Genomic DNA, 13336 nt, shown 5'->3' with positions numbered 1-13336 from the left:
AAGGAGATGTAAAGTGCTCCTTCCCTCCGCTAGCCTGCAGCTTGCAGGTCATCCTTGGGCAAGGTGTAATACCTGCTTAGCTTCTCTTCCCCCCCCCCCCCCCCCCCCATCCACTGGCCGATCAGGGTCACGTGACCATGGGAACAGGTGGTGGATGGTTGTATGAGCAGCTGGTGCATATCACAAGTCCTGGTTATGTGACCATTGACGCCAGACAATTAACGTATGAAGAGTATCAATAATGACTGGGGTCACCTGTGTTGTAAAGGCACTACCCAGAAGAAGGCGATGGCAAGCCACTTCTGTAGAAAAACTTGCCAAATTCAATCATGGTCATGGATGGAGGACCATGATCACTCACATCATACAACACTGCGTGCAATGATGATGATATACTGACATTCAAAGTAACACAGAAGGAGACCATTTAGCTGATAATGTTGGCCCTCAGAGCGACAATCCCACATGTTCTTTTTCCTCTATCCTCATTCCTAAGGACGTTTGCAACTTACTCTCTTTCACATGTACATTGACTCCCCTTGGATTCTTTTTGTCATTACCCCACATGAAGAGGTCATGCAGGAAGAAATGGGAACATCAGAAGGAAGCCTACAATCACAGACAGAACATGCAGCATCACACAGAGAGCACGTAAGGTGAGGATCAAGCCCAGTTCCCTGGAGCTGTAATGTGGCAGCTGACTGACTGCTCCATCACAATTCAAGGCTCAAAAATTCAAAGTAAATTCATTATCAAAGTATATATACAACCTTGTCATTTATTTTGTTGCAGGCATACTCAATACATCCATAGTAGAATAATAACCATAGTAGAATCAATGTAACCAAAATTCAAATCTTCATTTATGCACCCTGCTTTTCATTCGCTTTGTGTCACAAAGGTCAGAATGAAAATAAATTATTTATGCAATCAAAGAGAGAGCAGAATAACTAATTATCTTCAAAACTGAAGGGATGTTAATTCTGCTAATTGAAGTAGCATTAATATGGAGAAGAATTCTACTCAATCCTTGCTTTCTCTTACTCGCATTCTCTGAGATTAAACCCATTTATCCTCTTCCATTCAAACAGTATAAAATCAACTTAATAGCTTGGAAATTTGTTTATTTACTACTCAAAATAATTTGATGATAACATTTTGTTTATCCTTGATGATTAGACTTAGCATCTTACTGGTAAGAACAGCTTATTTGTTCTGGTAAAGATTAATATTTCTGTACAATATGTAATCAATAATTCATCAAGCTCTATGGATGTTACTTGCCCATTAAGCATGGTATAGCCAGTTTGCATACAAATGGATGTCTCTCATTGTATTTGTCTCTCATTGGCATGAGATTAGGCTCTTTTTAATTAACCAAATTAACCAATGAGATATAATTTAGTCAAGTTATCTTTAACCTCAATCTATTTTTTACAAAGTAGAAAGTACCCAAAGGAGACAATTTGTTATTTGTGAAGATGTAATGACTAATTGTTTTCATAACTTTTTGGTAACTTGCAGTCAAGATGGTGCTGAGCAGAGATGTCTGTCAAAGTTGTGCTTCGGAGTTAGTTGATTTTTAGGTTTGTAGTGATGGTTTTAGGGGTAGTGGGAGAGTTAGGGTCAGGGTAGGGTTTAGAGACAGGAATGAGGGTGAGTTAGGGATAAATGAAGAGCCAGTTCAGGTCAGGTTTGCACCAAGCTGCAATTTCCATCAACGTTGTGACTCAGACCCTTCTTATTTGTAGGTTTGGTTGGTGGGGGTCAGCGTGAGAGCAGCTTAGGGTTTACTGACAGAATGAAGGAGAATGAAAGTCAGGGGTGGGATCCTTAGTGTAGATTGGAGCACCCTATGGTCAAAGGTCAGCAGTTTGGAGGTCGGGTCAGGTTGACAGGCACTGAGACCAGTGATTCACAGATCCCACATTCCAAATTAGAGGTCCATAAGGGTGGGAGTAACAGGAGCCTGTGACCCTCCAGGTCACTGGGATTGGAGACTTGTGGGAGTCTGGAAGGTGAGGCCCAAGGTGCTCTGTGGTCAAAGGTCAGCGATTCCAGAGGCCAGGTCAGTTAAGGCCCAATGGACAAACCCGTGATTAGTAAGTCGTGGGGTTGATACCCTGAGATTGGCGAAGTCCAGATGGTAAAGCCAAAGGTCAAAATCCAGAGTTCAGTGAGTCCGGGGGTAGAATGTCCAAAAGGTCGAAGACCAAAGTCAGTGAGTCTGGCCCAGGGACTGAACGTTGGAGGTCTGATGTCGGCAAGTTTGAGAGCATGGGGCCAAGTACTCAAGGGCTGGAGGTGGTCCTTCCAGAGGTTGGAGGTCTTCGTGTGTGAGGAGGGTGGGAAAGGGACTTGTTTTATTTTGCCGTCTTCCTCCTTCTTCTCAGCCCAAAACGTTGATTGTTTACTTTTTTCCATAGATGCTGCCCGACATGCTGAGTCCCTCCAGCATTTGGTGTGTGTGTGTTGCTTTGGATTTCTTACGTCTGCAGATTTTCTTGTGTTTGTTTACTGTTCTGTTGTTGTCACTGTTACTGCTGCTGCTCGTGTTCTTCTATGTCGTGTTGAACATTGTGGGCATGCTATGTTGGTGCCAGAATTTGTGGCTACCCGCAGAATATCCCTGGGTGTATTGGTTGATAAGGCAAATGATAGATTTCACTACATGTTTTGATACACGTGATAATTAAGTCTGAATCTCAATTAGATACTCTAAACACTACAAAGTGTAAATTTAGCCCACAATAAAGAGTTGATGTGTTAGGCCGAGATCCCTCATCAGAACTCAAGTCCAGTGCTAGAGTTTTGGAAAGAAACTAGTAAAAAGCAAAAGAGACAATTCAATAGATGGTGTTTGAGTCGGAAATCACTGAGAAATAGTAATGGTTCAATACTGAACTGCTGGTATTTATTTCCAGGTAGTATCAGGATATCTGTACCTCCCAACCAGATCTCTGATGTCCTTAACTTACTGGCAAATTATTACTGGCAATTCTCCTACCGTGTTTTCACCAAGAAAGAACTTGTTAAATTTTCCAAGAGTTCCTGCAGGAATCTGGCCATTGCAATTGAAGCAGTGTAGTACTGGTAGAACAAAAGTTAGCACATTCATTTGAATGGCAGCATTGGTTGTGAAGGTGAAGGGTAAATATAATGTAATTTGCATTTTTAATTAGTTAAGTTATTTACTATCTTTAGATATTGTGGTTTTACATTAATATATTATGCTTTTGTTTGTTTTGTTGATTTTAGTAATTTTTAAATGTATCAAATTCCAGATACATTCAGAGACATCCAGAATTTTGGAGAACTTTGAGAGCTGACAAAGCTGGGTGTTGACTGTGAAGTGTCCTCTCTAATCTTTTTTGGCACCATAGTTCTCAATCTCATCCTACTCCACTCTTATCCTTCCTCTATCTTATTTCAACATGCCCACTGTCATCTTTGGTCTCAGTCTTCCCCATGAGCCCGGTTGTCCGAAAATTTCTGACTTCCCCACCTGCCATTCCATCTACACTGCACAAAACCTGGGGTTGAGTTAGGACCTGCTGAAAGTGGAACCACACAGGTGAAAAGTCAACATTGGGAAGGAGAAAGGGGATTGGCCATTATTGGAAGAAGGAAGTCAAAATATGTGACAACGTCTTGCAGGCAGGAGAAGAAGTAGTAAATAAAAATGAAAGAAAAACAGGGAAAATGTGGTGTAGATCAGAGGAATAAATCTAAAACAATCACATTCATAAACAAATAATTTGCCTTAAAATAAAATTTATATGAAATTACATGATTTTGGTATCTGCAGAAACAGAGTCTTGTGGAAATTGTCAAGAGTATTACATGGGGCACAACTGAGCAGAGAAAGTAATATAACATTGGGAATATTGGACAAACATGACAGTGAAGTAAATCCCCAGGCATTGCATCGTGCATCACACACAGCTGTGACTAAATTTTACAAGGGATGAGTACAACAAAAAGGAAATGGATGTCAGATGTAAGATGTTTAATGTATTGTATCAAATCTAAAACATTTGCTGTTTACAATGACTATTTTAAACCGTATCCTAATCATTAGATGAGCTTTGCAGTCAGAACAAGAGAGACAAGGGAAGATCATTAAAAAGAACATTGTAAGAAAGTATGATTGAGAAGTGGCTGTGAGGATAAGAAGGATTTTAGAACAGATAGTTACTGTAAAATTGCAGTTTGTAATATCTAATAGTGAAATAATACCACAAGATATTTCTTGAATTCTGAAATATATAAATTAAAAAATTAAAAAATGATAGGTCAGTGTCCAGTACTTACCAACAACATTATTAAAAAAATTCTTTATTCTTGTAGGTCTTATGGTACTAGTAATCATTTGAATGATGTTTCTTCACTTAGGATTTTGATTGAATTTGTTCTGTTTGAATGATTGCCTGCTGTTGCTGCAGGCTGTCAGGAGGTGGCATTTTACTTACCTGTTTTAAGTGTCATTACATTTATAATTCAGCAGAGGGCAGTTACTGACTGCAAACGTTTCCAGACTGATTTCTTTGTGTAATCAAATGTAATTAATAGTGTAGGTAGTCCCTGGATTACATAAGTATTCCCGTCAAGAGAACAGTCCATAACCATTTTTTTTAATGTTAGGAATATCCATTTTCTATCGCTGTCACTCCACATAAGCCTCTTCATTTCATTGAACTCTACCAATAATTAAACTTAATGGAATATATATGATATTCAGTCATTAGTGAGCACAACAAAGCATTTTATTATTTTTATATTTTTCTCAGCTCAAGCTGGGAAAACCTGAGGTACAGGCATAGCCAAGCACACTCATTTCTCAATGGCTAGGAACTTTCAGACTATTCTAGTGATGTTTAGTATTGTGGCTTTCTGGAGATTTACATAAATATTGCCATGTAGGCCTAATTGTTTAAAGCTGTTGTGCAGTGACTTTGGGATGATGGGCCTGCGCAGTAGCATAGTAGTTAACACAGCGCTTTTTATAGTACCAACGACACAGGTTTAGTTCCCACCGCTGTCTGTAAGGAGTTTGTACGTTCTCCCTGTGACCATGTGGGTTTCTTCAGCATTGAACTCAGCGTAGGACTGTTTTGTGGATTCCAGCTCAGGATTATTCCCCTAGGGATTACTCCTGAAACCTTCCCCATGAGTGGGTATAGCTGCAAGGTAGTGGAGGTTTAAGATCAGATTTTTCCTTCTCCAAGGTGAGCTGCCAACCATGACTGATGAGCTTCATCTACCTGAAGTGACTGGTTTTAAGGCACCAGTTACCTGGCTTTGTCCTTTCTCTTGTCAGTAGAAGTGGTTCCACTGGGCTGAGCCACATGTGAAGGCTAGGAGTGGACTTGGTTGTCAGAGGCTATTTGAGAAGCACACCATTGGGAGCATTTAATAGGCAGTGGAAGCTTTTCACCACTAACATTCACTGAATATTACACCCCCTTCCCTCACCTCATCCTTAACATGGCTGATCACTTTCCTACTCATCATGATATATATGAACGCCAAAGCCTTTAGTCCATCAGCTCACGTTCTCCTGTGAAGACCATGGCTGATCCATTGTCTTGAGTGGCTCTTCATCATTTTGATCTAATCCTGGCTTCCATTTACCACACTGAATCCCTCAACAAGTCCTTCATTCTGGAACTACCAGAAGATAAAACTTTATAGGAACAATTTACAATGCTTGTTTGGGCATACTTGATAATTGGACCTTATGCACGATAGAAATCAGCACCAAACTATACACAACAATCTTCATCTTACCATCTATTAAACTCAGCATTTGAAATACTTCCAGGCTTGGAGTTGCAATATGGCAACTTTTTCTCTTGAGAAAGGTGAAGTGTCGGCACATGAGATTTTTTAACTTTTAGTATTCTTAACAGTATAGCCAGGTAGTACAGAGAATTGTGCCTTTTGCTTCTTGCAGGAGGGAAGGTAGCCTGGGACCTTGCTCCCCAGGAGATGACTTTAAAAGCATGCTAACACATAGTTAGGCCATTGTCTAGTCCAGAAGGGGAGGCAAGTGGCAACATTGCTGATCCTCTTGGTTGATTTATTCTTGTGACCGTGTGTACCCACATGAGGTGTGTTACTTATGCAGCTTCCTTTGTACATTGCAGTTCGGTGTAGGTCCGGCAATGTTTTTAACAAAACTGATATTTGTTAGTAAAATTGTATTATGTATTTAAACTACCTTGTCGGACTCCCTGCCTTAAAGAAGTACCGAACCTGCCTGTAATCCTGGTTCAGTGGCTACAATAGCATCCATGTACTCTATATGCCAATGTGGAGTGGAGAGCGAGATGCAAATCTGGTGGGAGACAAAGATGTAGGGACTGGCTATTGTGGAGTGCCATGGGAGGGGTGTGGGACAGGTAGCAGAGAAAAGAAGTCCAGGGGCGGGGAGCGACCCAGCCCTGAAACACCAGGCAAGGTCATTTGATTCCAAACAATTGGTTTATTGAACATTACAGAGTGTCTCTTTGGTGCTTCCCGCTCCCTACCCTCTCCCCTCCTCCTTTCCTAACCATGATCCCTCTCCCCCGCTCCCATCCCACCCTCAGTCTGCAATAGAGACCCATATCAGAATTTGTCATCATTCACATATCTCATGAAATTTTTTATTTTTTTTGTGGCAGCAGTACAATGTAATACGTAAAATTAATACAGTACTCTGCAAAAGTCTTAAACATCCTAGCTATAAATAGATATGCTTAAGTCTTTTGCTCATCAGGGTATTTCAAATTCATTAAAAAAACTGATTTTCTGTGCTAAGAGAATGCAGAAGGAATCCACATGAGAATTTATTGACTATAATGCAATACTAATGCTCCGATAATTTTATTAATAGATCATACTGTACATTGACCTTCAGATTAGAGTTGGTTTGCATTTATTGGACAACTGGCCTTGTAAACGATTGCTTTAAGTGATCACCTGCTATTTTACGTTGGTTGGAATTCATAGAATTTGAAAACCACTAGTTTTTTTCCCTAACAGATCCTGCTTTGGATTCATTGGAGGCAAGTAATTGCAGTTTAAATGGCAGTCGCTTGGAGAACAGAGGTTCTGGTGAATCTGGAGAGGAGAATGCCAGCTCAGGTAAGGCATTGACAGGTTTCAATGATAAATATTTATTTATATTGAATCTATCTAATATTAGCATTTGTTTTGGTGACATTAACTTATTCTTAGAAATGTATTACTTGTAAATGAGATATATTTCATACATTTCTCAGTAAACTATGTTAATGAAATTACTGATGTTTATTTGCATCTTGCAAAGTTCATTTTAGTTTACTCGAATGGAATATTTCAGGCTATAGTTTCAAAGGAGGACTAATAGTTTAAGATTTTGTTCAGTAAGATCACCTCTCAAAAACATCTATTTAAGTTAAAAGATGCATGCCTTTCCAGTATTTCCTACACAGTCTATATTACCAGGGTTCAGACTTGTGACACTTGGTGCTGTCTCTGTCTCTGTCTCTGTCTCTCTCTCTCTCTCTCTCTCACTCACTCTCGCGCTCTCAATCATGCACATCTCACAGACTAGGCCTTTACAGCCCTTCAAGCCATGACAATTAACAACGTGTCAGCATGCTGTCCATCGTGGCCCTGTATACATTTGCAAAAGTCTTCGGTGACATAGCAACTCTGCTCCAAATCACAATGAGTTGAGTCATTGACAACCCTTCTTCATGATGTGCTGGGCCCAGAGTGGATCCTCTGAGGTGTTGACAGCCAGGAGTGTGAACCTGCCTACCCTTTCCACTGCTGACCCCTCAGTGATGTCATCTCCTGGCGTCCCCTTGCTCAAATCCACAGTCAGTTTCTTGGTCTTACCGATGGTGAGTTTGAAGTTGTTGTTGCAACACCATTATATGTCACTCCTGTATGCCTCCTTGTCACCATGATGTGCATTATTGGTGCCAGAATCTGAACTGAGTGCTCAGAGTGCAATGTTTCTAGCTGAATAAAATGTTTAAACTGTATATCCTCTGATTTGCATTGAACTTTATAGATAATTGATTGCTATTCAGCCCTGACTGGCAATGCTAGGTGCTGAGTTGAGTAAGTTGTAGTCTTTTTCAGCTGTGTCCATATCTATTTGATGCAATTTACTGAATATGATTTGTCTCTCTCAGTTTAATTTTTCTACCATTTCCCTGCCAATGGCATCTTCCATTTCCACTCAGAGGGGACACACCCCTCTTCATTTTTAGTATAAACCTGCCTCTTGTTTCAGTGTTTATCACCTGACTATATCCCCACCCAGTGCAAAGAATAAATTGCATACTCCTCAAATTAAATGCTTTGATCTTCAACTCAACCTCAGCTTTTCGCCGTGCATCAATAGATGCCAATCCTGACCAATCTTAATATAGTGAGCTATGGTTAATTCTCAATCTTGGCACCATGTTCATAGTCTTTCCCCATACTGCTTAATGGCTTTGGTATCCTGAAATCCCTCTACCTCCGTAAGTCAGGCACTGTCTGCGGAGAGAAGTGAATGGTCAACATTTCTGGCCAAGACCCTCCAGCTGGGTCCCCTCCTCCTTCCCTTTCTCCCATGATCCAGTCTCCTCTACTATCAGATTTCTTACTCTCCAGCCTTTTATCTTTTCCACCCACCTAACTATCTTCCTTCCCCTCTCCTCCTTTGAATTCCAGGATCTTCTTCCTCCGTTTCCAGTCCTAAAGAAGGGACTTGGCCTGAAATGTCAATTATTTATTCTTTTCCATAGATGCTCTCTGATCTGCTGAGTTCCTCCAGTATTTTGTGTGTTTGTGTTGCTTTGGATCTCCAGTATCTGCAGAATCATGTTTATAATTCTCCACCACTTTTAATGAGTTTAATGATCTGCTCTTCACATCCTGCTGTAGTTCAGATTCTCAGAAGTTCACCATCTCTGAATTGAGAAATTTGTACTCATCTTAATTGTAAATGTCTTATCCCGTGAGACTATAACTCCTGGTGCCAAACTCATCAGTCAGGGGCGACATCCTCCCTACATCCAGCCTATCACGTTCGCTCAGAATTTTGTACGTTCCTAGATAAAGGAATGAGATTATAATTGTTGTAATGTGAGTATTATTAAAAGTAAGTTAATACTAGTCGGGGAGCTGTTGGTAGCAAGAGGTGGGATCCAGGGTTGGCGGGGTCTTTACTTCTGCTCTTTTTACTCCCAGTATGCATTGTATATAGTTCCTCCACCCAGGCCGCACGAGGTACCTGGAAGCCTCTGTATTGTAAATATCATTTGCCGTCCCAGATAAAGATGCTCTTTTGGCCATCAAGTTGTCGAGTGGTCTTTTTGTAAAGTAGAAGTTACCACAATAATGTTAAACAAGAGAAAATCTGCAGATGCTGGAAATCCAAGCAACACATACAAAATGCTGGAGGAACTCAGCAGGCCAGGCAGCATTTATAGAAAAGAGTACAGCCGACATTTCGAGCAGAGACCATTTTAGTTCAACTCTGCCAACTTCCTTTCCACAGTTGTATTTTCTTGATGCCAACAAGGACACAATTTACTACTCAGGAATTTACGAAGCTGACTTTTCTCCCAAAAGTTTGATGCTCTTTTTAAAATTTTCAAATGATGACTGATAATAAACACAATACAAGATCGGTTAAATTTCAGTCATACTGGTTTACAGTCATACAAGGCATTTGTTTCAACTAGTGTGAGAATAGCAGTTTCCATTGATGTCTAAAAGGGTTATTGTTCAGCATTGTATTGCTGATAAAGTTGGCCATAAATCTCTCAGTGTTTTCAATCTCAAAAATCAAAGTGCAGAGATTAAAGCGTCCTTTCAACTTTTGACAAATTGTTCAGGACATTAGTGCAAGAAATTCTCATGAGCTTCTAATGCTGCCATCTAATCAAACCCTGCCATGTGCTTGCAGATGAACAATTGGGGAAAAATGATTGTATTGAATTGATTTTTATTTTCTCTCAATGCCCTTCTTTAATGAATTAGTGACACTAAAAATTATTCTGGTAACTTCTGTGATAATTGTACAGGAAAATCAAGAGTATGTGTGTATTATCGGATCTACATATTTATAGAAGAGTGAAGCATACATTTTTTACTCTGAAAAATGGTATATCAAAAAATATCCTTAACAAAAATAACTAAATAGAGATTTTAAAATTGTATTATGCAACCAAAAGTGAAAGGATTTAAGTCACTTAAAGTCAGTTAACTTTTTTATGCCATGGAACAATACCGTTAAGCAAAGTATCCATGGACCCCAGGTTGGAATCTCTGATTTAAGTGCAAGATTGAAAGTACAGTTTCCTGGAAGAAAGCAACCTGCTGCTGAAAGTCAAATCTTTGAGGCTGACCTGATACTGAGCATTCGGCCACGTGATCAGCAAATGAGAAGCTGTGGACACTGGCATCCCCAGAGAAGTCAGCAGACTCGAGGTTTTGCACTCGGGTGAGGAGGGTGAGGATAGGATACAAGGGCAGGAAGGGGAAATTACCAAAAGGAGTCTGATCAGAGGTGAAGGAGATAGTGATTATTTTTTTCCAAAAGCATACTTCATTCATAAAATTTGCAAATGTAATAATATATCGCTGTTATCAGTCTGTCAAATCATGCTGTTTACTTACAAAATTTGAATTACACAGCAGCATGACTTCAAATTTCTTCTCATTTTGGCACATGTGGTCTTTACAATAGCTGAACTAAACCTTAGCTGAACCCTCATTATTCTGCATCTCTGCCATTCTGCAACATTTGGGAATGAATAGCTCCTTCCACTGGAAGATTGCTATATTTCAGTAGAGCAGGCAGCATTTTTCACTGTGTTGATAACCTTTGTTAATGGTTGATGTTCGTTTTAGTGTGTGCCCTCAGGATGTGAATATTGTCTGGGCGATGAACATCAACAGCCCTGATCCACAGTGACTGCAAATGCACAAACCTCAAGATGGATGGTAGCCTGGAGAGGAATGTGTGCTGAGGCTGAAATTCTGGCTGTGCATGGGGTTTGGTGTGTTTTTCAACACCAGGAAAACATGGTCCTGGTATCTGTTTGAAGGTTCTGGTGCTCAGACATTCTGCCATAAAACTTTGTCTATTTGCTTAGCGAACCATTTCCTTTTCTCACAAGGTCTCAAGGACATTCTCATCCTAATTAGGAGATATAGATATAACAATAATTAATTCAGAAATGGAAACATTGCATGAGCAGATATCTTTGGGGAGAATTTCAAAAGAATGGAAGAGAGTCTCTCATGTGATTAAAGGGATGAACTTGGGGAGTGGGCACATGGAATATCAGAGATGAAGCAGAAAGGCTTGGGAGAGAAAACATGCTTCTGGATTATCAGATACAAAACAGGGGACAATTGTAATCTTTCATTTTTGTTACTATTCCAAAATCTGTCATATAAAATATTCCCTGTCAAAAATGCTTTAAGGCATCACAAAGATTAAGTAATTGGCATAATTTTGCAAAGTGCTCTCTGAGCAGGGAGCCTTACTTGCCAGAAAGACTTATGTAGAGTATGAGTACGAGATTCTTATGATTATCTGAGAATTAAAATTAATTGGCAGAAAACCATGGGGTTTCATAGGCAGGAATCTAAAGCCCCATGACAACCAAATGATTGTGCACTCAAGCCAAGTAAAACTGCGGCAGGGAGAGGGGGCTCTGTTTTTCAGAATTGTCTTTAAAAGTCTATCATTTTGCCATTTTCTTCTCTAGTCAGCTGTTTGATGCAATAAGGTGAGCCAAAATTAATTTTATGGTTAAACTGTAATAATATTATCCAAACACTGTAATATCCAACAATCAGAAGTGCCTCTGAGTTGGCTTTAGGCCTATCTAATGCTGATTCCTCTGCTGCGTTTCACACACTGGGAACTCAGTTCCTGCACTCCCTTTCTCACCCTGTGACTACTGTTCCTGTTGTACACCAGGGCCCCGATTCACACCCTTTTGTTCACACCTTTGTTTAAAATGCACTTGGTATAGTCTCTTGAAGCACGTCTGGTTCTCCCTCCCAAACTTCCTTGAAACTTGCTAGGGCTTTTATTTCCATGCTCCCTTTAAACTTAGCAGGTTCACTGGAAAATGGATAAACAATCAACGTTTTGGGCTGAGACCTTTATCAAGGCTTGATGAAGGGCCTTAGCCTGAAATGTTGACTATTCATTCATTTCAATTGGACGCTGCCTGATCTGCTGAGTTCCTCTAGTGTTCCGTGTTTGTTGCTTTGGACTTCTAGCATTTGCAGAACCTCTTGCGTTTATGATTCACTGGGAAATGTATTATTTTTCTATGTACCATCTTTTAAGAAAGACAGAATTAGAAGTTTATTAATGTGTAATGGTTTGGAGATCTACTAGTTTGGGACCAACAAAGACCAGAACACATCAGGTAAATGGAAGTTTGCTGTAGAGTTATAAACACTACAGGGCATGCCCTTCAGCCCATCTAGTCCATGCTGAACTATTAATCTGCCTAGTCCCATCGATCTGCACCTGGACCATAGTCCTGCATGCCTCTACCATCCATGTACCTATCCAAATTTCCTTTAATTGTTGAAATCGAACTCACATCGACTACTTCTACTGGAAGCTCTCACTACCCTCTGAAATATTTCACCTTTCACCCTTAATCCATGACCTCTTTTTCTAGTCTCATCCAACCTCAGTGGAAAAAGCCTGCTTGCATTTACCCTATTCATATCCTCATAATTTTGCATACATTTATCAAATCTCCCTTCATTCTCCTACAGTCTAGGGAATGAAGTCCTATACAGTCATGTATAATTATAATGGATAATTACATTTATAATAATCTTTATTATTTTCAGTGCATTTTTCAACATGTAATCATGTAAAAATCAAGTACAAATATGAAGAATGAACAAACAGTTAAATGTTTGGGGCTGACACCCTTCTTCAGTACCAAAAAGGAAGGGGAAAGGTCCCAGATAAAAAGGTAGGGGAAGGGGAAGAAGAACAGCTAGAAGATTTTAAAAACGCAAACACGAGGAAATCTACAGATGCTGGAAATTCAAGCAACGCTCATAAAATGCTGGTGGAACGCAGCAGTCCAGGCAGCATCTATGGGAAGAAGTACAGTCGACATTTCGGGCTGAGACCCTTCGTCAGAACTAACTGAAAGAAAAGATAGCAAGAGATTTGAGAGGGGGAGGGGAAAATCCGAAATGATAGGAGAAGACAGGAGGGGGTGGGATGAAGCCAAGAGCTGGAAAGGTGATTGGCAAAAGGGATACAGAGCTGGATAAGGGAAAGGAGAAAGGGAGGCCTAGGGAGAAA

The 13336-nt window shown here is 40.1% G+C and overlaps 1 protein-coding gene across 1 annotated transcript in view; it reads left to right on the top strand.

The window, feature by feature from the left end:
* Positions 1-13336, top strand: part of ifih1 (interferon induced with helicase C domain 1) — a 117831-nt gene that overhangs the window by 44372 nt on the left and 60123 nt on the right. Inside the window, exon 4 of the mRNA XM_073047417.1 lies at positions 7030-7131. Coding sequence (XP_072903518.1) covers positions 7030-7131 — 102 coding nt within the window. The remainder of the gene's footprint in view (positions 1-7029; positions 7132-13336) is intronic.

This window comes from Hemitrygon akajei, chromosome 5 (assembly GCF_048418815.1).
Source record: "Hemitrygon akajei chromosome 5, sHemAka1.3, whole genome shotgun sequence".
In the NCBI taxonomy this organism is placed as follows: Eukaryota; Metazoa; Chordata; class Chondrichthyes; order Myliobatiformes; family Dasyatidae; genus Hemitrygon; species Hemitrygon akajei.
The sequence above is the reverse complement of the archived record's forward strand: the minus strand, read 5'-3'. Positions and strand labels throughout refer to the sequence as shown.